The sequence below is a fragment of the Pristis pectinata genome, chromosome 10 (assembly GCF_009764475.1).
Source record: "Pristis pectinata isolate sPriPec2 chromosome 10, sPriPec2.1.pri, whole genome shotgun sequence".
NCBI lineage: Eukaryota > Metazoa > Chordata > Chondrichthyes > Rhinopristiformes > Pristidae > Pristis > Pristis pectinata.
This window is the reverse complement of record NC_067414.1, coordinates 100913414-100940181: the sequence shown is the minus strand read 5'-3', so window position 1 is coordinate 100940181 and position 26768 is coordinate 100913414. Positions and strand designations below refer to the sequence as shown.

The window sequence follows — 26768 nt, the reverse complement described above, 5'->3', positions numbered from 1 at the left end:
TGCTGGAGGCCAGAGGAATCGATGAGCTGGAGTCGCAGCTTCAAACACTGCAGAGCATCAGGGAGGGAGGGAGTTATGTAGATACAGTCACCCCCCCCTCCTTAGAGCAGGTACTTCTGGGGTCCGGGAAGTAGATAGAAGGGTGACTGTCAGGGGTGAGCAAAGGAAAAAGGGACCAGGCAGATCGAGCAGAGGACCCCGGGGGCTGTTCCACCCAGTAACAGGTTTTCTGCTTTGGAGGCTGTTGAGGGAGATGACCTGCAGGGGCCTAGCAGCAGTAGCCAGGTCTCTGGCACTGGGACCGGTCCTGCTGCTCAGAGGGGAAGGGGAAGGCAGTAGTGATAGGGGAACAGGTAGGAGGTTCTGTGGCAGTGAGCATGAATCCCGGATGGTATGTTGCTTCCCGGGCGCCAGGGTCCAGGATGTCACTGATCGGGTCCACAGGATTCTAGAGCAGGAGGGAGAACAGCCAGAAGTCGTGGTTCATGTTGGTATCAACGACATAGGTGGGAAGAGGGATGAGGTCCTGAAAAGTGAGTTCAGGGAGCTAGGCAGAAGGCTGAAGGACAGGACCTCGAGGGTAGCGATCTCGGGATTGCTGCCGGTGCCACGTGATAGTGAAGGGAGGAGAAGGTAAGTAGATGCGTGGCTGAGAAGTTGGTGCAGGAGGGAGGGTTTTAGAATCTTTGGGATCTCTTCTGGGGAAGGTGGGACCTGTACAGAGAGGACGGGTTACACATGAACCCGAGGGGGCCCGATATCCTTGCAGCCAGCTTTGCGAGGTCAGAGGACGAAGGGAATGGGGAATGTCTGGTCTGGTCTGGTCGGCTGGCTGGCCGGCTGAACCCTCCCTACACAGCACATCCGTTACCAATCCATTGAACGCACCAACATTCCATCACAAAAAAAAGCTTTAATTCAAAGCAAACATCGCTGTACACCCCTATATACAGAAACAATATACATACCATGACCTATATCATACATCCAAGCACGTCCTCCAGGCATACCCCAGCCCAACTAAAACTGCCTCCTAGGCATGGAGAGCACAAAAACTGATGTACCAATGCTGTCATCAGAAGTACATTATTTTAAAACTGTTGACTGGCGTACACTGTATTTATATATTTTAGAATTTTCATGAATAAAATATTTTGAAATAAAATTAATAAGGTTAGAGACACTGAAGCTCCCTCCACACCATCCCCTCACACACCTGGGGCAACAAAGCTAACAATCAGGCCTTCACAAACACCGTGATGACCTGCACTCGGATTTAAAACCACTCAGTGAATCAGGAGGAGCAGACTCATCCGACAAGGACACATGGTCACAGTGTTCAGGTTTGGCCACTTAATGGGTGCTGGGTTCTACAGAACAGCAGGGCACGATGATCCCAGGATCTTTCAGCACTTCTGCTCAGGTATGACCTTGGTAACATGGCCAATGCCCTTCGTCACTCCTTCACGGAACAGCAGCTTGGCGCCCACCTTCAGATACTCCGGGTGTTTGATAAATCGGAACCGCACAACTGCCTTCTCCCCCGTCCTCAGCTCCTCCTGCAACAGGTACCAGCCAGGTGTCAGAGGGAGGGAACAGAGAAACTAGTCTGGTACTGGGTGGGACCCAAAGCAGTCATCTGCCAGATGGGAATGTTGATGGAAATATACAAGTTAAAGCAAGCATGTTCAATGGGCAGGGCAGGGAGCAAGGAAAGTCTGAGAGAATAAACTATTTTAATGCAAGAAGCCCTGTGGGTGAACTCAGGGCAAGAATCAGTACATGGCACTGGGGTGTTGTAGCTGGTACCAAAACATGGTGGAGGGACAGGCAGGACTGGCAGCTCAGTGTTTGGGGGTACGGGGGGGGGGGGGGTGCGCGGGGTTGCTTTGTTGTATTTAGACAGGATATTCCTAGGGGATTATCCAGTGATCCAAAGAGAATCCTAAGAGATTCTTTAAGTATATTAAGAGCAAAAGGGTAACAATAGTGAGAATAGGGCCCTTATGGATCAGTGTCTCCATTAGGGATCAATGAGCCCTAGAAGATGGGCAAGATGTTAATGAATACTTCCCATCTGTATTTATCATGGAGAAGATTATGGAGAAAGTGTTTCCCAGGACATTGTGGGAAGGTGGGGAAGAAAATGCTTGGCCCTGGCAGAGAGATTTGTACCATCATTGTCCACGGGTGAGGCACCAGAAGACTAGAGGGTGGTAAATGTTGTGTCTTTATTTAAGACGGGCAGCAGAAGACTAGAGGGTGGCAAATGTTGTGTCTTTATTTAAGACGGGCAGCAGAAGACTAGAGGGTGGCAAATGTTGTGTCTTTATTTAAGACGGGCAGCAGAAGACTAGAGGGTGGCAAATGTTGTGTCTTTATTTAAGACGGGCAGCAAGGACAAACCAGGGAACTACAGGCCGGTGAGCCTGACATCAGTGGTGGGAAAGTTACTGGAGGGGACTGAGAGACAGGATCGACCTGCATTTGGAAAGGCAATGACTCATCAGGGACAGTCAGCATAGCTTTGTGTGGGGGAAATCATATCTCATAGATTTTTGTTGAAGAGTTGACCAAGAGGATTGACAAGGGCAGGGCAGTAGATGCTGTCTATGGGACCTGTGTGGTAGGCTGGTCCAGAAGGTGAGATCATGTGGGACCCAGGTGGAAGGAGGCAGAGGGGTGGTTTTCCAGACAGGAGACCCGTGAGCAGCAGTGTGCTGCAGGGACCGGTGCTGGGTCCGCTGCTGTTTGTCATTGATATTTAATGCTTTGGATGAAATGAAGCTGCAGACAACACCAGAACTGTCGGTGTGCTGGGCGGTGAAGGTGTCCAAGGTTACAGCAGGATGGAGACCAGCTGGGGAAGTGGGCCGAGGAACGGCAGATGGAGTTTAACTCGGACCAGTGAGAAGTGATGCATTTTGGGAAGATAAACCAGGGCAGGACTTGCACAGTAAATGGGAGAGCCCAAGAGAGTGGTGTAGAACAGAGATCTAGGAAGTACATACTTCTCTGAAGGTGGTGACACAGGTAGATAGAGTGGTGAAGAAGCCCAATGGCACACTTGCATTCATCGGTCAGGGCACTGAGTACAGGAGTTGGGACCGTACACTACAGCTGTACAAGTCACTGATCAGAATGTGTTGTAGTTCTAGTTGCCAACCTACAGGAAGGATGTGATTAAGGTAGGGAGGGTGTAGCAAAGATTCATGAGGATGTTGCCGGGACTGGAGGGCTCGAGCTAGAAGGAGAGGATGGACAGGCTGGGACTGTTTTCCCTGGAGTGGAGGAGGCTGAGGGGTGACCTTATTGGGTTTATAAAATCATGAGGGGTGCAGGTAAAGTGAATGGTCAAGTGTTTTCCCCCAGGTAGGGGAGTCTAAAACTAGAGGGCACAGGTTTAAAGTGAGAGGGGAAAGGTTTAATGGGGACCTGAGGGGCAACTTTTTCCACACAGAGGGTGGTGGGTGTGCAGAGCAGAGGAAGTAGTAGAGAGGGGTACACATACAATTTTAAAAAGAATTGGGATATGGATAGGAAAGATTTAGAGGATATGGGCCAAATGTGACCAGTCCAGGAAGGCACCTTGGTCTGTGTGGACAGGTTGGGCTGAAGGGCCTGTTTCTGTGGTGCATGTGGCTGGGTGCACCTTGGGCAGACAGAGAGCCCGCCCCATGGGGAGGGAGGTTGGGTCAGAGGATAGAGGGGGAGCTGAGGCCACACACACACCTTGGGCAGACGGAGAGCCCGCCCCGTGGGGAGGGAGGTTGGGTCAGAGGATGGAGGGGGAGCTGAGGCCACACACACACCTGGGGACAGACGGAGAGCCCGCCCCGTGGGGAGGGAGGTTGGGTCAGAGGATGGAGGGGGAGCTGAGGCCACACACACACCTGGGGGAGACGGAGAGCCCGCCCCGTGGGGAGGGAGGTTGGGTCAGAGGATGGCGGGGGACTGGGAGCCGAGGCCACACACACTCACCTTGCCGTGGATCAGCTCCACGATGGCGGTCTGCCGTACGTTGCCCACGTGCACTGTCACCTGGAAGCCCCTGCGGAAGGTCTTTGCGTGGAACAGTAGCACAATCTCGGATTCGAAGAGGGAGCTGACGGTCGGCTGCATCTCCAGGCTCACCATCACCATGCCCTGCAGACACAGTTCATCACATCCTCCGTGCCAGCTCCACACCCTCGGGCACAGGGCAGTCCCAGTGGGCACGGGGACACCCTGGGTCCTCACCCCCCGGCCCAGTCCCAGTGCCCCACCTCCCTCCAGCTCCCTGCACCCACCCCTCCCCCCAGCTCCCGTGCCCGCCCCTCCCTCTGGCTCCCCATGCAGCCTTGCAACAGGAGGCTGTTTGGCCCCTCTCCCCCGTGCTACCATGCTGTTGACCGAGCAGTGCACAGCGGCTGCACCGCTGCCTGTCTCAGACCGGCGCGTGACAGAGCAGGCACCCACCTTACGCAGCAGGGCCCTGTCGAAGTTGCCCAAGGCCAGAGTGGCTGCCTGCCCTGCCCTCAGCACGCGGCAGGCTGACCGGTTTCGCTGGATGCTGCACACCTTCAGTGGGAGGAATTGCCCGCTGTCCGTGGGACCCACCACCAACTGCTCGCCCTCTCTGCAGATGCCGCTGGGGAAGAGACCAAAATCACACTCATTCAACCTTAGATACTGAGGGCAACCCTGGGCAAACCAGCAGTGGAAAACTATTCCTCCCCTCACTTGGAGTCACACCGCAGGAGGCAGACTCTGCACCCATGGCTGGAGAACCTGTAGGATTTACCTAAATCCTGTCTGCCAGCAATTTGTGACCCCACTCCACCTTCCAACGTCCTTTATGCTCCTGTCATCCCTCGCCCATCAGTAGTTCCCACGCCTCCTTCTTTCTCTTTACCCAACCCTCAATAACCCTTGCCATCCAGGGTTCCCTGAACCTGTTACCCCTGCCAGGTACATGCTGCCCTTGAACTCTTGCCATTTCTCCTTTGAATGCTTCTCACTGTGCAGGTGTAGACTTACTTTTGCAAAGAGCTACTCCCATTCTAACTCCCTCATGTTCACGTTTAGAATTCATCGTCACCGTGGCTATCCCTCGAGGTCAAGGATGATGGTCTTCGTTCCAATCATCTATTTATGGGCTTTCAAGTGGCTTATGCTTTCGTGCGGGTTCTTGACCAGGAGCTTCCAGCCATCACATTGCCTGCTCCCGTCGCCCTCCCCCGATCGAAGAGAGACTTGAGAAGTAGCCCACAGTAGCCTGTGCGTGGATTTGTTTAACGTGTACTCGATGTCGCACTACAAAAAGCACACGATACTTCACAAATCAACCAACTGATCCCAATGGCAATGGAAACCATGATGATTGGAGCCGATGGGTTTGTTGCAGCCTTCATCCGCCTTCACAGCTGTTGAGTTCGAAGTAACTTTGTCCGCCTGCTCCACCGTTGAGGTCTTGGTTGGATTGTTCTCTGTCAGGGACCTCACCATCGACCTTACCGCCATGGGTGACCCTACCAGGAGCATAGCTCCAGACGGCATCGCTCTCGGGATCTCAGGACCACACAAGCTTCTCCACCACGACAAGGTGACAATCCACGGAGAAGACGTTTACAATTAGAACGTCTCTGAGCAGAAGGAAGCCATTCCTCTGGTTGAGTGTGTGCTGGGTGCTCCAGGTGCAGAGAGGGCGAGCCACAAAGGAAATGAGACAGAGCGTGTCTGCAGTGAGATGCTGCCTGACCCGAGTGTCTCTGGTGTTTCCCGTTTCTATTCTCTCTCTGCAGACTCTGCGCCAGTCTCAGCAAATGATGCTGTGGTTCTGGATGCAGGTAGAGAGGCTGCCTCACGGTGCCCACCCCACCTCGGGCACTGCCTGTGTGGAGTTCGCACATTCTCCCTGTGACCGTGTACATTTCCTCCCACATCCCAACAACGTGCGGGTTGGTAGTTAATGGACCTCTGTAAATCCATCCTTAGTGTAGACAAGTTGCATATGAATTAAAGGGGTGTGAATGAGTGTCTCCGAGAGAACATGGCCCAGGGAGTGATGGGGTTACTCTGCTGGGAGGAGGCATGGACCTGTTGGACAGAATGGCCTCCTCCAACATGGGAATCACTAGCTGCTGAGAGTGCAGAGAGGAGGGAGTAGGGGACTGGCCCAGATGGAATGTATCTGGGGTTCTGAGGGACGGAAGGGTGAGGGTCAAATACCCAAGAGGGACCAGCAAAACAGCCAAAAGTGACAGAGGAAAGGATCTTTATGCGGGGGGGGGATCTGGAGGGCACTGTCAGGGGGTGGGTGGGGGGTCCGGAGGGCACCATCAGGTGATGGGGGGCACCGTCAGGGGAAGCAGTGGAGGCTGGTTCACAAGATCACAAGACAAGGGAGCAGGAGCAGAAGCAGGCCATTCGGCCCATCGAGTCTGCTTCAAGGAAAAGGGAAAAAATGAGAAATGGGGGGAGGAAGAAGAAAAAAAAACTATTCTAATCCCAATTTCTGGCCTTATCCCCATATCCCTTGATACCCCAACTATTTAGATATCTATCTATCTCCTCCTTGAACACCTCCAATGATCTGGCCTCCACTGCTGTACCTGGCAAGGAATTCCACAATTTAACCACCCTCTGGCTAAAGAAATTTCTCCTCATCTCTATTTTAAACCTGTACCCTCTAATTCTAAGATTGTGCCCTCTGGTCCTGGACTCACCCACCAAGGGAAACAGCTTTGCCACATCTACTCTGTTCAGTCCTTTCAGCATTTTAAGTGTTTCTATGAGGTCCCCTCTCATTCTTCTGTACTCCAGTGAGTACAGTCCAAGAGCCGACAAACACTCATCATATGTAAGTCCTTTCATTCCGGGAATCATCCTCGTAAATCTCCTCTGAACCCTCTCCAACATCAGCACATCCTTCCTAAGATATGGGGCCCAAAACTGTACACAGTATTTCAAATGAGGCCTCACTAGTACCCCGCAGAGCCTCATCAACACTTCCTTACTTTTATACACTATACCTCTCGAAATGAATGCCACCATAGCATTCGCTTTCTTTACCACCGATCCGACCTGGTGGTTAACCTTCAGGGTATCCTGCACAAGTACCCCCAAGTCCCTTTGTACTTCTGTACTTTGAATTTTCTCCCCTTCTAGATAATAATCTGCCCGTTTATTTCTGTTTCCAAAGTGTACAACTGCACATTTCTCAACATTGAATCTCATCTGCCATTTCCTTGCCCATTCCCCTAAACTGTCTAGGTCTCTCTGCAACCTTCCTGTCTCCTCAATACTCCCTACTCCTCCACCTATCTTGGTGTCATCCGCAAACTTAGCCACAAAACCATTTACTCCATCATCCAAATCGTTAATGTACAGGGTAAGAAGAAGCGGCCCCAACACCGACCCCTGCGGAACACCACTAGTAACCGGTAGCCAACCAGAACAGGATCCTTTTATTCCCACCCTTTGCTTCCTGCCAACCAGCCAATGCTCCACCCATTCTGTTATCCTACCTGTAATTCCATGACCTCTCATCTTATTAATCAGTCTCTTGTGCGGCACTTTGTCGAAGGCCTTTTGAAGGTCTAAATACACAACATCTACCGCCTCTCCCTTATCCACCCTAACTGTGATTTCCTCAAAAAACTCCAATAGGTTGGTCAGGCAGGATCTTCCCTTCACGAAACCATGTTGGCTAGGACCTATCTTGCCTTGCACCTCTAGGAATTCCGTAACCCCATCCTTGAGAAAAGATTCCAATAACTTTCCCACCACTGACGTCAGACTAATAGGTGAGTAATTTCCTTTATGCTGCCTCCCTCCTTTCTTATACAGCGGAACTACATTTGCGACCCTCCAGTCCTCCGGAACCACGGTTCAATGGCTCAGCATTCGCGAGGGAGCAGGACAACTGCCGAAGGGGAGGAATGGATGGGCTGTGGGTTGGATTACTGGCACAGAGTCAATACCCCGAAGGGCCTCCTCCTACGCTGTCCCCGAGTGCGGACCACCCTGCCAGTGTGCTCACGCCCCGCTCCCCACCACCCCGGGAATTCCTGCCTTTCCCACCGAGTCAGCCTGCACCTCTCCGCGACACAGTGAAGAACTGACCCCACTCCACCGCTGCAAGAAGTTGCTGCTCCTGGTTCCTTGCACTGAAACACAGAAGGAGAGAGGTGCAGAGAGAAGCCCCCATCGTTCTTACCTGTACAGAGTCCCACCGACAACTGTCCCCACGTCAGGGACAGAATAGATCTCATCCACCTGAACAGACCGGGAACAACCAACAATTACACTAAACTCACAGCATTGCAATCCATCAAAGCACGACTCCCCCATCCTCACATCACCTCCACGTCCAACCCCAGACATGGGCACACCTCCCCTACCCGTCTCCCGAGGCCTCTCCTCCTAACCCTGCCAGCACACTAACTGAAGAGGCCACAGGGAGAGGTTCCTGAGCCCTCTGGCCGAGTGTTCGCATTGTTGGTGCTGTGAACACAAGAGCAGCGCGCAGGGAGCCGGCTGATCCACAATCTCATACAGAGAAAGCCCCATGGGACCAGGCACACCCCAGCTACGCACCAGGGCAGGGGAGGGCCGTGTGCAGGCATCGGGGGAAAGGTACGCTGGGGCCACAGCCCCCAAGCACGTGGCACCAACAGAGTGCTGCAACGCTCTCGGGGCATCTTTGCCTGCACCTTCTGCTATTTCAAGCATCAACTGACTGCCTGGGACCAATCTGGCCATCTTCACACTTGCTGTGTACGAAGGTTGCCGAGGGTTACAGACATGAGCCCTGCCCTTTACGGTGGCCACAGAACGCAGTGATTCTGGTCTCTCACTTTACCTGAAACTCAGTCAGCTGCTGCATGAGCTCCTCCTGCTCCTTACTGTTGGTCAGTGGAGGCAGCACATTGAGGAAAACCTTCAGCAGGTCCAAGTTTACCCCATTCACACTGGACAGTGTGAAGATTGGAGTGATGCTAAACAGAACAAACAGGGCATTACCAACACATGCTGCATTCCTGTCACCGCTCCCGGGCCTCTCACATCGCCACAGCTCACCGGCGGTGAAGGAGTCACAGGCCAGTCGGTGAGGCAGAGTCCCCCGACCATTGCTCATCCCACCTCAGCTGAGAGAGAGGGGTGGCCCGGATCCTCCTGGGGAAAGGGGCAGGAGTTGGGCACGCCTCGCTCAGGCCTGGCTCTCCCCAAGACCCAGGTCCACCTCGCCTCATGCCAGCAACGAACGGGCACTGTGTATACAGGGTGTGAGGCACAGGCTGGGTCAGGGGTGGGGGCGGCACCGTCACTCCCACGTTCACACGGAGGCCCCTCTTCTAGTCAGGGGCATGAGTTGGGCGAGGACAATGATTCCACCCCAGCCTGTGTCTCTGGCCATTCACCTACCCCACACTTCCTCCATTCCAACACTGACCACAGGTATCCATCCACCGACTGAGCCAGGGGACCAGCGCTGAGCCAGCCATCACCCACCCCAGGCAGCTTGGGATGAAGTACGCGGAGTCACGTACACCCCAGGGTGGGGGCAAACACAGCATCCCCCCCCACTGCCGCTGTGGCTTCACCCTCACCACCACCCAGACCAGGGTTTGGTTACATTCCCCAGACAGAAGCTCCTCAACTGAGGTGCTGCGGTTACAGCTCATCACCAGACCATCCTCTGGAGTACTGGTAGTGACCCCACCTGACCCAGATGGAAGTTACAGGCCACTCTGCCCATCAACTCTGTGCCGTCTCATGCTCTGGAACAACCAGTGGTCATGAGGGGCACTGCAGGGGGCAGAGACAGATGGTACCGATGTGTTTGAGGGGACTCCTGGTGAGCTCGGGGAGAGGAAGGAGTAAAGATCAGTACCATCCGTCTCTGCCCCCTCAGAGGGCAGCGCCACGTCGGAGTTCACGACTGGATTTATTGGCCACGTGGACCATCCCTCCCACCCACTGGAACCCCTCCATCTCCAGTAGCTGACCCGGAGACCCCAGTGAGTCCCTGTACCCAAGGACTGACGCTCTGAGCCCGACCAGCTGAGGTAGGGCCCTGTGTTAAACCCCCGGGGGATGGGCCGACACATTACCTGGGCGACTGGGCAAACTGCTGGGCGGCCGTTACTGCGTCATCGCTGTTCGACACCAGCAGCGGCACCTTGTTACACCCCGGCTGCTTCAGGACGGCCTCCAGCTGCCTGACGGTGCGGTCGATGGTGCTCTTGGTACACAGGTCCACTTTACTGATCACAATGAAGAAGGGAACCTTGAGGGCCATGGCCAAGCCCAGGTGCTCCCGGGTGGTGCCAGCTATGGGCGCAAGAGACGGCAGAGGGTCACTGAGCAGAAGTTGCAGAGACTTAGTCACCCGCTACCGAGCCAGGTGTGAGAGGCGACCTGACAGAGCTGTACATTACGAGAACAAAGACAGGGCAGGTAGCAGGAAACGCTTCCCCAGAGCAGAGCTATACAGGTTTAAGGACAGGAGCAAGAGGTTCAGAGGGGAAATGGGGGTTCAATAGCTGGAGTTTGGAGGGGACGTGTGAGAGTCTCTGCCTCCACCATTTAAGTATCTAGACGAGCACTTGAATCACTGAGGCATGGAAGGCTACAGAGCAAAGGCTGGTAAACAGGGTAGTGTAGATGTGTCTGTGATGGTCAGCATGGACATGGTGGGCCGAAGGGCCTGTTTCTGTGCTGTGTGACCCTATGACAGGATGCTGGCAAGTCTCGCCTACTCTAGGGGCAGGGGTTAGCAGCAGAGCTTCAGTTGGTTGTGGCTCAGACTCACAATCAGCAGCCCCGGTAAGGCCCCCTTGGCTGTATCTCCAGATACTGAGCGCTGAGCTGTGTCACGGGGCGCGTGGACAACCAGTGGTCCCAGCAGCCGAGGTGAGGCGGGGGATAGACCACAGAGAGCTCAGCCTGAGCCTGACCCAGGTACATTCAGTGGGAAACAAGCCCCACACACTGAATGCTCCAGTCTATGCAGATCTCAATACTGGGAGCTCCACAACTGGGAACGAAGCCCTGCTCACTCTCCAGTGATCCATGGTGTGATACCCCGGTGCCGAGGGTCCTGGGAACTGGCGACAGGTCCAATCCCGGGAGAGCAGAGCTGGAAACTGCCCAAGGACAGTACCTGAAGCAGGTCCCACTGCCAGTCCGTCAGTCCTGGGGAAAGCTTTTGACGTTAGTTCCACAGACCAAGCCCTCATGCAGAGGGCCCTACACAGAAGGGGTTGTTTGACAAGGATCAGGAGCCAGTGATTACACCCGGTGCCCAGCACTGACTCAGCTCGCTCCCCCGGTCCACATTTGGAAGACATACCTATGCCAGTGTTGGCACTGACGACAAGCATGGCAAAGTCCGGGCAGTAGCTGGTGAGGCCAAAGATGGTGGTCTTCAGGTATTTGTGGTGCCCTGCCAGGTCGATGAAGGTGATCATTTTGGAGGCACTTTCACAGATGATCTCTGCAGTCCGTGAGCCGCTGTAATTTACCACCTTCAGGGGAGGGAGAGCAGCACGTCAGGCCACAGAGAGCTCAGCCTGAGCCCAACCCACACACCCGACGCTCCAGTCTATGAGAATCTCAGTACTGGGAACTGCACCACTGGGGACGGAGCCAGGGTGTGATACCCCATCTCCATTCGCCGCCACCTGCCTGGGTGCTTGGAACCTGCAACACACTGCCCGAGGGGGTGGTGGAGGCAGCCACTCCCTCAGCACTGGAGTATCTGGAGCAGCACGTCAATCGCTGAGACAGAGAAGGCTACTGACCAAGTGCCGGGAAATGGCACTTGATGCTCGGCATGGACAGGGTGGGCCAAAGGGCCTGTTTCTGTGCTGGATGACCATGTGCTCGGAGTAAAAGAAACCTGGACAGGTACATGGACAGGGACATGGGCCAAATGGGACCAGCCCAGGTAGACAACTTAGTCAGCATGGACGAGTTGGGCCGAAGGGCCTGTTTCCGTGCTGTATGAGCAAGCCAACAGCACAAAGCGAGAAGGCCATTCAGTCCATTGTCCCTGCCCTTCCCCGTCAGGGTGGAACATATCCGCGAGGTGGGACTGCCCTGAGCAGACTCACTCTCCGCCCCTGCAGGTCCCTCGACCTCCCTGGGACCCTCCTGAACCTTGCCCACTGGCCAGCCCACCCATCCAAACCGGCACAGCAAGGGCCGTCCCATCAGCCCAACTCCAGCCTCGCTCTTGGCCACAAACCCTGGCAGGATGGCGAAGGCAGGTTACTCCCAGCACTGTCCCGCTGCAGGTCAGGCCAGGCAGGGAGGGGATCACAGCTCGAAAGCATACCTCTCCCTTGCTGTTGAATCCCAGGATCTCGAAGCTGATGCTGGATGTTCGCCCCGACTGGATTTCGTGCAGGTGCCTGAAGAGGTTGAGCCGTGCCCTGCCACGCCCGTTGTCCAACTCGCCTTGTGTCAGGACCCCCAGCAGTGTCGACTTCCCAGAGTCCGCGTTCCCCAGAACTGCCACTCGCAGGTCAAGGAACTGTAGAGGAGGGCAGAGCAGAGGTTACACCTCCCCACCCCTGCAGGGCTCTGCATCACCCCCCTCCCCTCCCCCTCAGAACACCTCCCACTGCTTTCCCCGACAGCAACGTCACAACCAGCAATCGTACCATTCGGCCCATCCCACCCGTGCCAACCCTTTGAAGGCCAAACAGTGCCAGAGTAACAGAGGCAGTGGTGCGGTGGGAAAGTCCTTGACTAATAATCCAGGGCCCAGATGGCAGAAGCACTCGGCAGGTCAGGCAGCGTCTGTGGGGAGAGAAACACACTTGTGTTTTCACACTTTTCCCACTCTGGTGGATGACGTGTGCTTGATCTGAAAAGGGAACTCGGTTTCTCTCCCCACGGACACTGCCCAGTTCTTCCACCACTTTGTTTCGGATTTTCTGCATCCGTGGACATCGGCTGAGGCCCTCTGCACGAACCCCAGCAGGTTGTGGCACTGGGTCAGGCTCAGCCCTCCAACACTTGGTGTTACAGTGCGCCCAGCATCTCTCTACACATTATGCTCACCCCCAAGCCTTCGACAGTCAGCTAACCCTTGCTCCATCTGTCTCCGGCAGCTCAGCACCTTGTGAGTGGGAGTTCATCGCCAAGGGATCCCCTGCACCGGACCTGGCAGTCAGGGGAGAGCTCAGGTGTCAGGGACATGCAGAGGGTGAGCTCCCACACAGCCTTTGACCAACTCCAACACTCCCTCTAGGCACTGCGATTCAGTGGTACCTGGGAGAACGAGGAGACTAACTCTGGCCCATACCTGCTGGTCATCAGGAACTTTCCGAATCAGGACTTCAGCTATCCGTCTGGGCGAGTCCACATCATACGCCACGTTGCATTCCCGTAGGATCGTGATGTCAGCTCCGACCCTGCGCACAAACGAATGCACCTCAGACACGGCAGGCCAGTGTGCGCGTGCAGAGGCCAGGCCCAGTCAACACTGCGGCGGACAGAGCTCTGTGGTGGGCTCACACACACAGAGACGGGATCCCAGTACCCTCCCCTGCTCGGCCGCCTCAAGGAAGGTTATGAAGACGAGCATACTTACTTCTCTGCCATCCTGCGCAGGGTCTTGAGCGAAGCCTTTAGCTCATCCTCAGACAACCCCACCAGCAGACCATTGTCCTCCACCCCGATCTGGTACACGGCCTCACCGCGGCCCTCCTGAAGGCGCCACTTCATCTGCGTGACCAGGTGCTCGAAGCGGTACTGCGAAGGGTTGACCAACTTCAGCTGAGGAGACAGAGCATCTGTTACTAGGGCAATGAGAGACACATGGAGGGGCGCAATCATTCACCCCAATTCAGCTGCAAGATCCCCACGTACAACAATTCGATCACCACTACAAGCCCACCCTACGGATGGTACACTGGCATAAACCATCCCACCAGCACACATCAATCCCTGTTACCCATCCCAGCTCTCTGCACAGCCACTCCAACCCGGTACACCAATCGCCCCTCTCTCTCCTGACCCAACTCGACCTCCACAGCCGTCATCCCAACCTCAACAGGCCACATGGGTTGAAATGAGAAACAAAAAATGGGGAAGCCACACCACTGGGACTGTACAAAAGGCAGTCAGAGGGAGAGCAGTTCAGAGAAGGGAGAAATAACTACCATAGTAACAGCGGATTTCATCTACCCCAACATAAACAGGGACAATGGCAGTAGGAAAGGTAGAGAAGGCACAGAATTTTTGAAATGGATTCAAGAGTGCTGCATGCCTAACAAAAGAGAGGGTGAATGGAGACAGTTTAGGAGATGTACCTTGACAAGTGAAAGAGTTGACAGCTTAAGTGCAAGGAGGAGGCACTCAGCAAAGGCAGACAGCAAGGGGAAATCAGTGCCAGAGCACTGGCAGGTATTCATGGAGAAATGGTGAGCCATTAAAAGATCAGAGGTTGCTAATCTCGAGAAACAGGATTAAAGCAAAACAAAGATGGCTTATAACAGATACCCTGGGCCCAACACTGCAGAAAGGAGGGGTGGCAGTTGTGCAACAACCACCTCTCACTCAACGTCAGTAAAACTGAAGAGCTGATTGTTGACTTCAGGAAGGGGAAGGAGGGTGAACATGTGTCAGTTTACAGTGGGGGATCGGCGGTGGAGATAGTCAGCAGCTTTAAATTGCTGGGTCACCTGTCCTGGGCCCAGCACATAGATGCAATCACAAGGATGGCACACCAGTGTCTTTACTTTTTTTTTTAGGAGGTTCGGCTTGTCACCAAACACTGACAAATTTCTATAGATGTACTGTTCAAATATCCTGACTGGTTGCATCACAGTCTGGGACGGCAATTCGAATGCGCAGGAACAGAAGAAGCTGCAGAGAGTAGTGGACTCAGCCCAGTACATCACGGGCACATCCCTCCCCACTGTTGGTGGTATCTACAGGAGGTGCTGCCTCAAGAAGGCAACATCTATCAAAGATCCCCACCATCCATGCCCTGCCAGCTTCTCACAGATCCCATCGGGCAGGAGGTACAGAAGCCTGAAGTCCCCACACCACCAGGTTCAGGAACAGCTACTTCCCTTCAACCATTCGGTTCTTGAACCAACTGGCAAAACCCTAATCACTACAGTTTAGCAGCACTATGACCACTTTGCACTAAAATGGACTTTGTTTTTTAGTTCCAATTGTGTTCTTTCTTGTAAACATTGGGTATACTTTATGTTTAATTTATGTTTTTCTTGTGAATGTTGTGTATCTGATGCTATGCGGCTGTGATGCTGCTGCAAGCAAGTTTTTCATTGCACCTGTGCACACATGGACTTGTGAAGATGACAATAAACTTGACTTGACTGAATTAATCAGGAAATGAGGAAGGCGGAGAGTGTGTGCAAAACACTGGCAGATAAAATCAAACCATAACAATGAGTCTTTTTAGAGACCAACATGTAGGAAAATGTATATAGCTCTGAATGAATACTTTGCACCTGCTGTCACAATGATAAACAGGGGAGATAGAAACAGTCAAATTTTATTCATTCACACCCACTGGGCACAGTCCGTTCACCACTCTGTAGGTAGGATGCAACTGCACCAGAGAGGGTGCAGGGGAGACTTGCAAGGAACTCCTGATGCAGGGTCGGCAATTCCCCCCCACAGACATTGCTTGACCCGCTGAGTTCCTCCAGCAGATAGATTGTTGCTTATAAGGAAGTTGTTGGGACTGGAAAATTTAGTTAAGAGGTCAGATGAACCAGTCTGGGAAGAGAGAGAGTGCGTGTATAAAGATTGAGGGGAGATTTAATTGAGGTGTACGTTGAACATGGTGAATCAGAGGTGTACAGCATAGGTACAGGCCCTTCGGCCCACCCTGTCTGTGCTGACCATCACACCTGCCTGCATTCATTCCGTATCGCTCAGTGCCCTGCTCATTCATGTACCTGTCCCGATGGCTTAATGTTCTTACTGTTCCTGCCTCCACCACCTCATCTCCGACACCAACTACTCTGTGTGAAATATTTACCCCTCAGGTCCCCTTTAAACCTCTTCCCTCTCACCTTCAACCGTGCCCTCTAGCTTTAAACACCCTACCCTGGGAAACAGACACTGGTGATCTACCCTGTCTGTGCCTTGCATCATTTGATATACCTCTGTCACGTCACCTTGACAATGCCCCCGGTCCGGGCAAAACAGACCCAGCCTTTTCCCATCTCTCCTTATAACCCAAGCCCTCCAATCCAGGAAACATCCTTGTGAATCTTTTCTGTACCCACTCCAACTTAATCACATCTTTCCCGTAGTGTGGTGACCAGAACTACCCACAATATACTGCGCAGGCTAACCAATGATTTTGAACAATCGTAAAATGATGTACCAACTGCTGAACTCAATACTGTGACTGATGAAGGCCAGCATGCAATATGCCTTCCTCACCACCCCGTCCACCGGTGTCACCACTTCCAGGGAACCATGTACCTTACCCCCAGGTCTCTCTGTCCTACCACACTCCCCAGGGCCCTGCCGTTCACTGTGCAAGTCCTGTCCTGGTTTAACTTCCAAAAATGCACCACTTCACACTTGTCCGAGTTCAATTCCTTCTGCCGTTCCCTTGCTCACTTTCCCAGTTGGTCTAGATCCTGCGTAAACTTCTTCACCAATTCTGGTGTCATTTGCAGACTTAACTAATTATGTCACCTCGCACCTTCTTGGCAGAGGGATCAGTCACTAGGGGTCACAGCTTAAAGTTCTGGAAGCATTAGAGGCAGCAGAGAAAAATGTTTCCAGCCAAGTGGTAGCTGGGCCTAGAGTGCACCGCCTGAAATGGTGGTGGAAGCAGAAACCCATCACATTTGAAGTGTTCCCAGGTACTTACAGAGAGCCATAAGCTACAGGGCTATGGAATGAGAGTTGGGATGTAGAATAATCTAAATGAGCCAAATCTTGACTGGCCTGGAAACAATGGGCCAAATGGCCTCTCCTCTCGGCTGTGCATTTTCCAACTCTGTCCTTTTACATGTTGCAAAATACATTAACCCCTACCCTCAACTTCCGCAGGTAGACGGACCACTTATAGAGCAGTGTGCACAGGCAGGGAGCAGGCCAGTAGTTCAGGGAACCCCAGGGCACCTTACTCTCCAACCAGTATCCAATTCTGATGGTGGAGAGGTCTCCTGGAGTCAGTGCAGCCAGAGCCAAGACCATAGCCATGCTGTTCAGCAAGGGAGGAAAAAGATCACAGGAGCAGAGACACCTCTGTAGTTGTAGAACTAGTTCCAGATGATGTGTTACCTCCCTAGTGCAAGGTCCAGGACATGGAGGAGATGCTGCACACATCCTGATGGAGGGCAGAGATCTTGGACACAAGTAGCAATGAAACAGGTAGGCCAGAATGAAGACTGTGATAAGGAGGGGAGAGACCACAAGATATCTTAAATTCAAACAAAACACCAAACTGCTGGAAGAGCTCAGTGGATCAGGCAGCAACTGCAGAGTGAAATGGACAGTCACTGTTTCAGGTCAAGGCCTTTCACCTCAACCCAAAACACTGACTGTCCAGTTCCTCCAGCAGTTTGTTTGTTGCTCCAGATTCCAGTCTCTTGTGTCTCCAGTTTAAATTCAAGGATTTTCTAAACTTGGAGCCAGTGCAAGACAGCAAGAGCAGGGGTGATGAGTGAGCTTGGAGTGTTGTGTTCATGTGGCGGAGCAGGAGGAGAAAGGCTGATCAGGAATGGGATGAGACGGGTTTCAAGGGAGTGACAGTCTGGTCGAGGAAATCCACAGGGTGGAGTTGGCCTACATCACAGAAATGGTCATGGTGTCTGGGCAGACATGTACATGCCAGGGTTAATGTGATACAACAGGTGAAGAAAGGTTTTAATTCCCTGGCAATTATAGACCACTGAGTCTTACTTCAGTGGTGGGCAAATTACTGGAGAACAGTCTTAGAGACAGGATCTATTGGCATTTGGAGAAGCATAGGCTGATTAGGGACAGTCAGCATGGCTTTGTGAGGGGCAGGTCGTGCCTCACGAGCATGATTGAATTCTTTGAGGATGTGACAAAGCACATTGATGAAGGTAAAGCAGTGGATGTGGTGTACATGGACTTAAGGCATTTGATAAGGTTCTTTATGGAAGGCTCATTCTGAAAGTCAGGAGGCATGGGATCCAGGGAAACTTGGCTGTGTGGATTCAGAATTAGCTCACCCATAGAAGACCATAGAGGGTGGTGGTAGATGGAGCATATTCTGCCCGGAGGTCAGTGACCAGTGGTGTTCCACAGGGATCTGTTCTGGAACCCCTGCTCTTTGTGATTTTTTATAAATGACTTGGATGAGGATGTGGAAGGGTGGGTTAGTAAGTTTGCAGATGACACAAAGGTTGGTGGTGTTGTGGATAGTGTAGAAGGTTGCTGTGGATTACAACAGGACATTGATAGAATGCAGCGCTGGGCTGAGAAGTGGCAGATGGAGTTCAACCCAGAAAAGTGTGACGTGATACACTTCGGGAGATCGAATTTGAAGGCAGAATACAGGGTTAATGGCAGGACTCTTAGCAGTGTGGAGGAACAGAGTGATCTTGGGGTCCACATCCATAGATTCCTCAAGGTTGCCCCACAGGTCAATAGGGTTGTTAAGAAGCGTATGGAGTGTAGGCCTTCATTACTCAGGGTATTGAGTTCAAGAGCAGGAGGTAAATGTTGCAGCTCTATAGAACTCTGGTTAGACCACAATTGAAGTATTGTGTTCAGTTCTGGTCACCTCATTATAGGAAGGATATGGAAGCTTTAGAGAGGGTGCAGAGGAGATTTACCAGGATGCTGCCTGGATTGGAGAGCATGTCTTATGAGGATACGTCGAATGAGCTAGGGCTTTTCTCTTTGGAGAGGATGATGAGAGGTGACTCGATAGAGGTGTACAAGATGATAAGAGGCATAGATCGTGTGGACAGTCAGAGACTTTTCCCCAGGGCGAAAATAGCTAACACGAGGGTGCATAATTTTAAGGTAATTGGAGAAAGGTACAAGGGTGATGTCAGAGTTAAGTTTTTTTTTTACACAGAGAGTGGTGGGTGCGTGGGGGCAGATACATTAGGGACATTTAAGAGACTCTTAGATAGCCAAATGAATGATAGAGAAATGGAGGGGTGTGTAGGAGGGAAGGGTTAGATAGATCTGAGAGCAGGATAAGATGTCAGCACATGGTGGGCCGAAGGGCCTGCACTGTGCTGTAGTGTTCTACGCTTCTTCATGTATATAGCTGAGGCAACATTTATATATGGAGCTGCATGAAGGGCAAGATGTTGGATCAGGGACTTGTGCATTAAGCAGACCAGATAACCCACATCCCATTGCGATCCTGTTCAGAACTGCCCATGTGCTTCGGACCAGTGAGACCTGGAGCTCCCTCACTGGATGATGAATATGGTGCAGAATGGTTTGATCAGGTTCACAACTGGTGGTGTGGTCTGACAATTTAGAGGTGGTGCAGGATCTGACAGGGAGCTGGGTACTGCACGCTACAGCTACAGAGAGCAGAGGATGCAATTCTTGTTTCCCTCCAAATCAGCCCAGGCTTTCACAGCGGTAAGCAGAGGATGGGGGAAAGAGGGAAAGCAAAGGCAGAGCCCGTGAGCACTAACTTACCCTTCCCACAGCTGAAAGAACAGGAAGACTACAAGTCCTACGCACATTCACCGCACCATACAGGCTGCTCACGGCTCTGCTACACACCAACAGACTTTCTTCAAGTTGGAACAGCCAGACTTGGAAGACAAATGGTAGGCCATTCGGCTCCTTGTGCCCTCCCATGTTCCCAGCACCATTTTCTTGCCCTATCCCCATATTTGATTCCCTTTGAACCTAAAATTCTATCGATCACTGAGCTGCCACAGCCCTCCTGGTGAAGAATTTGAAAGATTCACCACCTTCTGGGTGAAGTTTCTTCTCATCTCTGCCCTGAATGGCTGAGCTCTTGTTTGGAGACTCTGAGCCTGGTTCTGGAGAGGCCAGCCAGGGACACCAATTGTGCATCTACCCTGTTAAGTCCCATAAAAGAATTGTGTGTTTGAATGGAATCATTACACGGTGCATTATCAACCAGTGCCGAAGCTCTCAGCCTCTGGAGTGGAGATGCCGGCCAGCTCACCTTGTACTCAATGTTTCCTTCTTCTGCCTGTAAAGAGAAGGACAGCGTGAATACATCACCACACTGAGCACTGACACCAAAACCCCCGAGTACAGACACTACCACAGTAACTACTTCCACACAGCAGGCTCGATGTGGAATATTCAAAGGGACCAGTGAGGTTCACCCAAAACAGCAGCAGCAGAGGCCTCCAGACCCAGCTCACACAGACACCGAGCTGTGCATGGCATTCATTACACAGGTTGAGCAAGGACTGTATTAAGTTAACAGCAAACAGGGCGCTGCTGGGTTACTGAAGCGCAGCCTCTCTCTCTGCAGCAAATACTAAAGGAGAAGAGGGTGGGGAACCAGGGCAACAGCAAAGAAATGGCTGGTGTGCAGTCACAATGGCCAGAGGACTATGAGCAGACGTGAACCTCACTAATTCCCTATTTGAAAGGATGAGAGTCATTTCCAAAAGTTCAGTTTACATATTTATTTCCAGTTTTGTAACAAAGCAGATTACTCATTCCTGCAGACAGGACCAGCCTTCACTACCCACGTGGAGCTGCCTTTGAACAACTGACTCCAACTGTCCCAGAGACTGAAACCTTGAGGATTTGAAGTGCTGGGATTCACGCCCTCCCCAATGATTCCCTACCCAGAGATTCCGATGGGATGGTGGTGATCAACAGGCCGGGACACTGTGGCCAACCCGAGCAGCAGTCCCGCCTCGCAGGGTGGGATCAGTGAGCCTTGTCAGACCATGGCAGGGGCTGGTTCTTACTGCCACGGCCCTGACAAACACAGCTCATGGGTGCCACTGCCCCCGATTACATGGGTGCCAGGGACACCTTATAGCAGCATTAAGCACTCGGGGAAGCCGGAAGCAGTAGCAGGAAAAAAACCCAAAATGAAGACAGAATGCAGCAAACATTCAGCAGGTCAGGCTGCACCTGTGGAGAGAGAATCAGAGTCAATGCTTCCAGTCAGGACCATTCATCACAACTGGGAAATCCAGTGAATCTGAAGTTGCCAAGATGGGGAGGGTGAATAAACAGCGACAGGGTTTCCAGGTAACAATCGCTCTACATACCAGTGGTTAGCAGGCATGAAACAAACTGAAACTGAAGCACCAAACGCAAAGTGGTGGCAACCTGAAGCTGCTGAATTAGAGGCCAAAAGGGCAAGCTGCGTGTGGGGTCACAGGACGTTGTGAGCTCTTACTTCTGAGTTCGCTAAGGAGAAGGGCATTGTGGTGAGGGAATTCAGGGAGGGGAACTTAATAGTTCTTTTTGCTTTGCATTCTTTATTTTTGTAATTTATGGTAATTTTATGTCTTGCACTGTACAGCTGCTGCAGAACAATGCATTTCACGCCACCTAAGTCAGTGATAATAAACCTGATTCTGATGTCTCAGTGCTGGATGAATCCCCAGGGCCTGATGAGATGTATGCCAGGCTGCTGTGGGATGACTGGAGGACAGCAAACACACAGCATGGAATCAGGCCCTTCGGCCCAACTCGTCATGCTGGCCAAGATGTCCAGCTAAGCCAGTCCCACTTGCCTGCGTTTGGCCCATATCCCTCTTAACCTTTCCTCTGTGGTTCCTTTCTTCAAGAAGGGCAGCAGTCATCAGCCAGGCGATTACAGGCTGGTGAATCCGACATCAGTGGTAGGGAAGTTATTGGCAAAAAATCACCAGTACTAGTAAGAAACTACCAGCCTCTTCCTTCCATGTAACACAACCTTCAGTTTGCCCTGTAGTCCACAGCTGAATCACTCTTCCTGCTGTGACGTTGTGCCTTAAGGCAAGGGACTTTTGTTGCAAATCATGGACAGTAAAACTGGATTATCCGGTATCCAATTACTTGGAAATCTCCATAGTTCAGTTCCTGGCTCACTGGGTCCTGTGCCCCTCTAACCTCACCAGCAGCCCCCCTAACCTCACCGGGACCCAGCACAACCCCCCCCCCCAACCTCACTGGGACCCCGCCCCCCCCAACCTCACCGGGACCCCACGCCCACCCCCCCCCTCACCGGGACCCCGCGCCCCACCCCCCCCAACCTCACTGGGACCCTGCAACTCCCCCTAACCTCACCAGGACACCCCCCCAACCTCATTGGTGCCCCTTCTCCCCCCAACCCCACCGGGACCTCCCCTAACCTCACTGGCACCCCCCCCCAACCCCACCGGGGCCCCTTCTTCCCCTAACCCCACCAGGGCCCCATTTTCTGCACTCCCTTTAAACTTAACAGGTTCACTGGAAAATGTGTTATAATAATGTGTAACGTTTTTAAGCAATGAACTGGCTGCACTAACATTCAATAGCCCACAGATCTGCTAATCCCCCACTCAAGTCCCGAGTGTTCTGGAAAATGGGAGTGTGACTATTCTTTCTGTGAACGCCTGCCATTGTACGTCCAAACAACCCCAGCTATTCTCCCCCTCATACCTTCACTGTTTATATTGAAAATCCCGACGTCAGATTGAACTACATCACATTCAAACAATATAAATTTCCATCCTATTATGTCACTCTTTTGTAGGAATCTCTTTCATGTTGCACAATCCCTTCCTGCCCTCTACTTCCCCTACTTGCATTTTGCTCTATATCGTCACTACAATACAGAGGTTTGTAACCAACCCCCACACTAATCTGTGCAACATCCTATACAACAACTCGATGAACAGCATCACTTCACCACCTTTTCCTTATTGCCTGTCCCTCCTAAATATTGAATACCCTGGAATATTCGCTTCTCCCTTTGGTCACTCTGCAGTCCAAATAAGTGCAATAGAACTAAGATCACACTTACTTATCATTGTTTGTGCGTCTAACTCATCCACCGATGCGGCTGTCTATTGGACACAGTGCCCTGGAGTTTGCTCCACAAATATTTTTCTAGCCACTAGCTGCTGTTTGTTTTGCTTTCACAACTTGCTTTGCTCCTTGGCATCCTGACTCACCTACAGGTCCCCACCCCTCAGCCAAGCTACCTCACCCAGTCCCAAACATCCCCCCTCACAGTTGTCACTGTTTAAGGATCCTTTACCAATCGGTGCACCGGCCGCATCCCCACAGATCGAAACCCACCCTCACCCAATCTCAGGACATGGCCCCCAATGGGCACAGTCCTGGCCAGGACACCACCCCCTCCACATTGGGTGACACAAACCCTACCCCGATCTCACTCACCCTGGCTGCCCCTCCCTCCTCAGATACCCTCCCCCCATCCCCTAGGCACAGTCCAAGCCCTGAGACACAGTCCGCACTCACCACCGGTCACTACCCCACCCCGCCAGGGTTACTCAACCCCATCACTACCCTCTCCCTCCCACTTCCCCTACCCAACTGGTCACTCCCCACACTCCAGTGTCACTCCGCCCCCACTCCCCCTCACTCCATCACTCCCCCCTCACCCCACCATGACTCCCCATCACCCACCACACTCCCCATCACCCCCACCACACTCCCCATCACCCCCACCACACTCCCCTCTCCTGTCAGTCCGTCACTCCGCCCCACTCCCCGTCACTCTGTCACACCCCCCTCACCCCCCCACTCCCCCTTCACCCCCCCATCACTCCCCCCTCACCCCCATCACTCCGCGTCACTCTGTCACACCCCCCTCACCCCCCCACTCCCCTCACCCCCATCACTCCCCCCTCACCCCCCATCACTCCGCGTCACTCTGTCACACCCCCCTCACCCCCCATCACTCCGCGTCACTCTGTCACACCCACCTCACCCCCCACTCCCCCCTCACCCCCCATCACTCCCCCCTCACTCCGCGTCACTCTGTCACACCCCCCTCACCTCCCCACTCCCCCTCACCCCCCCACTCCCCCCTCACCCCCATCACTCCGCGTCACTCTGTCACACCCCCCTCACCCCCCCACTCCCCCCTCACCCATCACTCCCCCTCACCCCCATCACTCCGCGTCACTCTGTCACACACCCCTCACCCCCCCACTCCCCCCTCACCCCCCATCACTCCCCCCTCACTCCGCGTCACTCTGTCACACCCCCCTCACCTCCCCACTCCCCCCTCACCCCCCATTACTCCGCGTCACTCTGTCACTCCCCCTCACCCCCCCACTCCCCCCTCACCCCCCCATCACTCCGCGTCACTCTGTCACACCCCCCTCACCCCCCCACTCCCCCCTCACCCATCACTCCCCCCTCACCCCCATCACTCCGCGTCACTCTGTCACACACCCCTCACCCCCCCACTCCCCCCTCACCCCCCATCACTCCCCCCTCACTCCGCGTCACTCTGTCACACCCCCCCACTCCCCCCTCACTCCGCGTCACTGTCACACCCCCCTCACCCCCATCACTCCCCCCTCACCCCCCATCACTCCGCGTCACTCTGTCACACCCCCTCACCCCCCCACTCCCCCCTCACCCCCAATCACTCCGCGTCACTCTGTCACACCCCCCTCACCCCCCCACTCCCCCCTCACCCCCCATCACACCCCCCTCACCCCGCATCACTCTGTCACACCCCCCTCACCCCCCCACTCCCCCCTCACCCATCACTCCCCCCTCACCCCCATCACTCTGTCACACCCCCCTCACCCCCCATCACTCCCCCCTCACCCCCATCACTCCGCGTCACTCTGTCACACCCCCCTCACCCCCCATCACTCCCCCCTCACCCCCCATCACCTCGCATCACTCCGCATCACTCTATCACACCCCCTCACCCCCCCACTCCCCCCTCACCCCCCATCACTCCGCGTCACTCTGTCACACCCCCCTCACCCCCCCACTCCCCCCTCACCCCCCCATCACACCCCCCTCACCCCGCATCACTCTGTCACACCCCCCTCACCCCCCCACTCCCCCCTCACCCCCCATCACTCATCACTGTCACACCCCCCTCACCCCCATCACTCCCCCCTCACCCCCATCACTCCCCCCTCACCCCGCGTCACTCTGTCACACCCCCCTCCCCATCACTCCCCCCTCACCCCCCATCACTCCGCGTCACTCTGTCACACACCCCTCACCCCCATCACTCCCCCCTCACTCCGCGTCACTCTGTCACACCCCCCCACTCCCCCCTCACCCCCCATCACTCCGCGTCACTGTCACACCCCCCTCACCCCCCCATCACTCCCCCCTCACCCCGCGTCACTGTCACACCCCCCTCCCCCCTCACCCCCCATCACTCCGCGTCACTCTGTCACACCCCCCTCACCCCCCCACTCCCCCCTCACCCCCCATCACACCCCCCTCACCCCCCCACTCCCCCCTCACCCCCCATCACTCCCCCCTCACCCCCCATCACTCTGTCACACCCCCTCACCCCCATCACTCCCCCTCACCCCCCATCACTCCGCGTCACTCTCACACCCCCCTCACCCCCCATCACTCCCCCCTCACCCCGTCACACCCCCCTCACCCCCCATCACTCCGCGTCACTCTGTCACACCCCCCTCACCCCCCACTCCCCCCTCACCCCCATCACTCCGCGTCACTCTGTCACACCCCCCTCACCCCCCCACTCCCCCCTCATCACACCCCCCTCACCCCGCATCACTCTGTCACACCCCCCTCACCCCCCCACTCCCCCCTCACCCCCCCACTCCCCCCTCACCCCCCATCACTCCGCGTCACTCTGTCACACTCCCCTCACCCCCCCACTCCCCCTCACCCCCCATCACACCCCCCTCACCCCGCATCACTCTGTCACACCCCCCTCACCCCCCCACTCACCCCCATCACTCCCCCCTCACCCCCCCACTCCCCCCTCACCCCCCCTCCGTCCCTCCCTCCGCCTTTACCCCGCTGTCCCCCCCGGCCGTCGCTCACCTCGGGCGGGAGGAAGGGCGGGTTGTTGCGGCCCCGGGGCCGTCCCTTCGGCTTCTTGTGTCCGGCTTTGGGCGCCGCGCTGCCCTTGCTCCTCGGCGGCGGACCGGAGACGGTGGCGGCGCCGGCCGGGCCGGAGCCCGGGACGGGGGCCGAGGAGGGCCCGCGGCCGGAGGCCCCCCGCGCCGGGCCGGGGCCGCGTCCCGCTGCAGCCCGGCCGGGAGCCGAGGAGCGGCCGGAGCCGCGGGCCGGGCCCGTCCCCGGGGTCCCGCCCGCCGCCCCTGCCCCTGCCGCGGGGCCCGGGCCGCCCCCGAACAGCTCGCTCACCAGCGGCTCCATGGCAACAGGCCCGCGCGCCGCCCAAACCCCAACCGTCGCCCACCGTCCGCACACTGCGCCTGCGCCGCCCCGGCCCCGACACCCGTCACTGCGCCTGCGCCGCCCCAACACCCGTCACTGCGCCTGCGCAACTTTACCCTCCGTGTGTAACCCATTGCCAAAACAAGGCTTATTGCCCATGCGCAGTCCCACACCGAGTCAGAGCGCAGGCGCCGGCGTGGTGCCTCCTGGGGGATGTAGTTTACATCCGTGGCAACAACAACAACAACAACTCGCCATTTAGAGAGCGGGCGGTCCGGGTCCGGGTCCGGGTCCCGGGGCTGCCAGGGCAGGGCCCCCCGATCCGCCGGATCCCACTGTTAGTGCGAGCAGATCTGTGCATGGCCGGGCCGGGGTGGGTGGAGGGCGGTGGGCAGTGGCCCGGGGTGGGTGGTCCGGGGTGGGTGGGGCCGGTGGGCAGTGGCCCGGGGTGGGTGGTCCGGGGTGGGTGG

General features: G+C 54.8%; 1 protein-coding gene across 1 annotated transcript; it reads right to left on the bottom strand.

Annotated features, from left to right (window-relative positions):
- Positions 1-879: 879 nt before the first annotated feature.
- gtpbp2b (GTP binding protein 2b) lies at positions 880-26323 on the bottom strand. Its single transcript, XM_052024947.1, has 12 exons — positions 25942-26323; positions 20138-20164; positions 13589-13773; positions 13301-13409; positions 12326-12523; positions 11339-11513; positions 10098-10317; positions 8846-8981; positions 8201-8259; positions 4459-4630; positions 3982-4146; positions 880-1559 (listed from the first exon to the last, which is right to left on the bottom strand). The coding sequence occupies exons 1-12, from the start codon at positions 26275-26277 to the stop codon at positions 1407-1409; spliced, it is 1935 nt and encodes a 644-aa protein (XP_051880907.1). The 5' UTR covers positions 26278-26323; the 3' UTR covers positions 880-1406.
- Between the last annotated feature and the right edge of the window lie 445 nt (positions 26324-26768).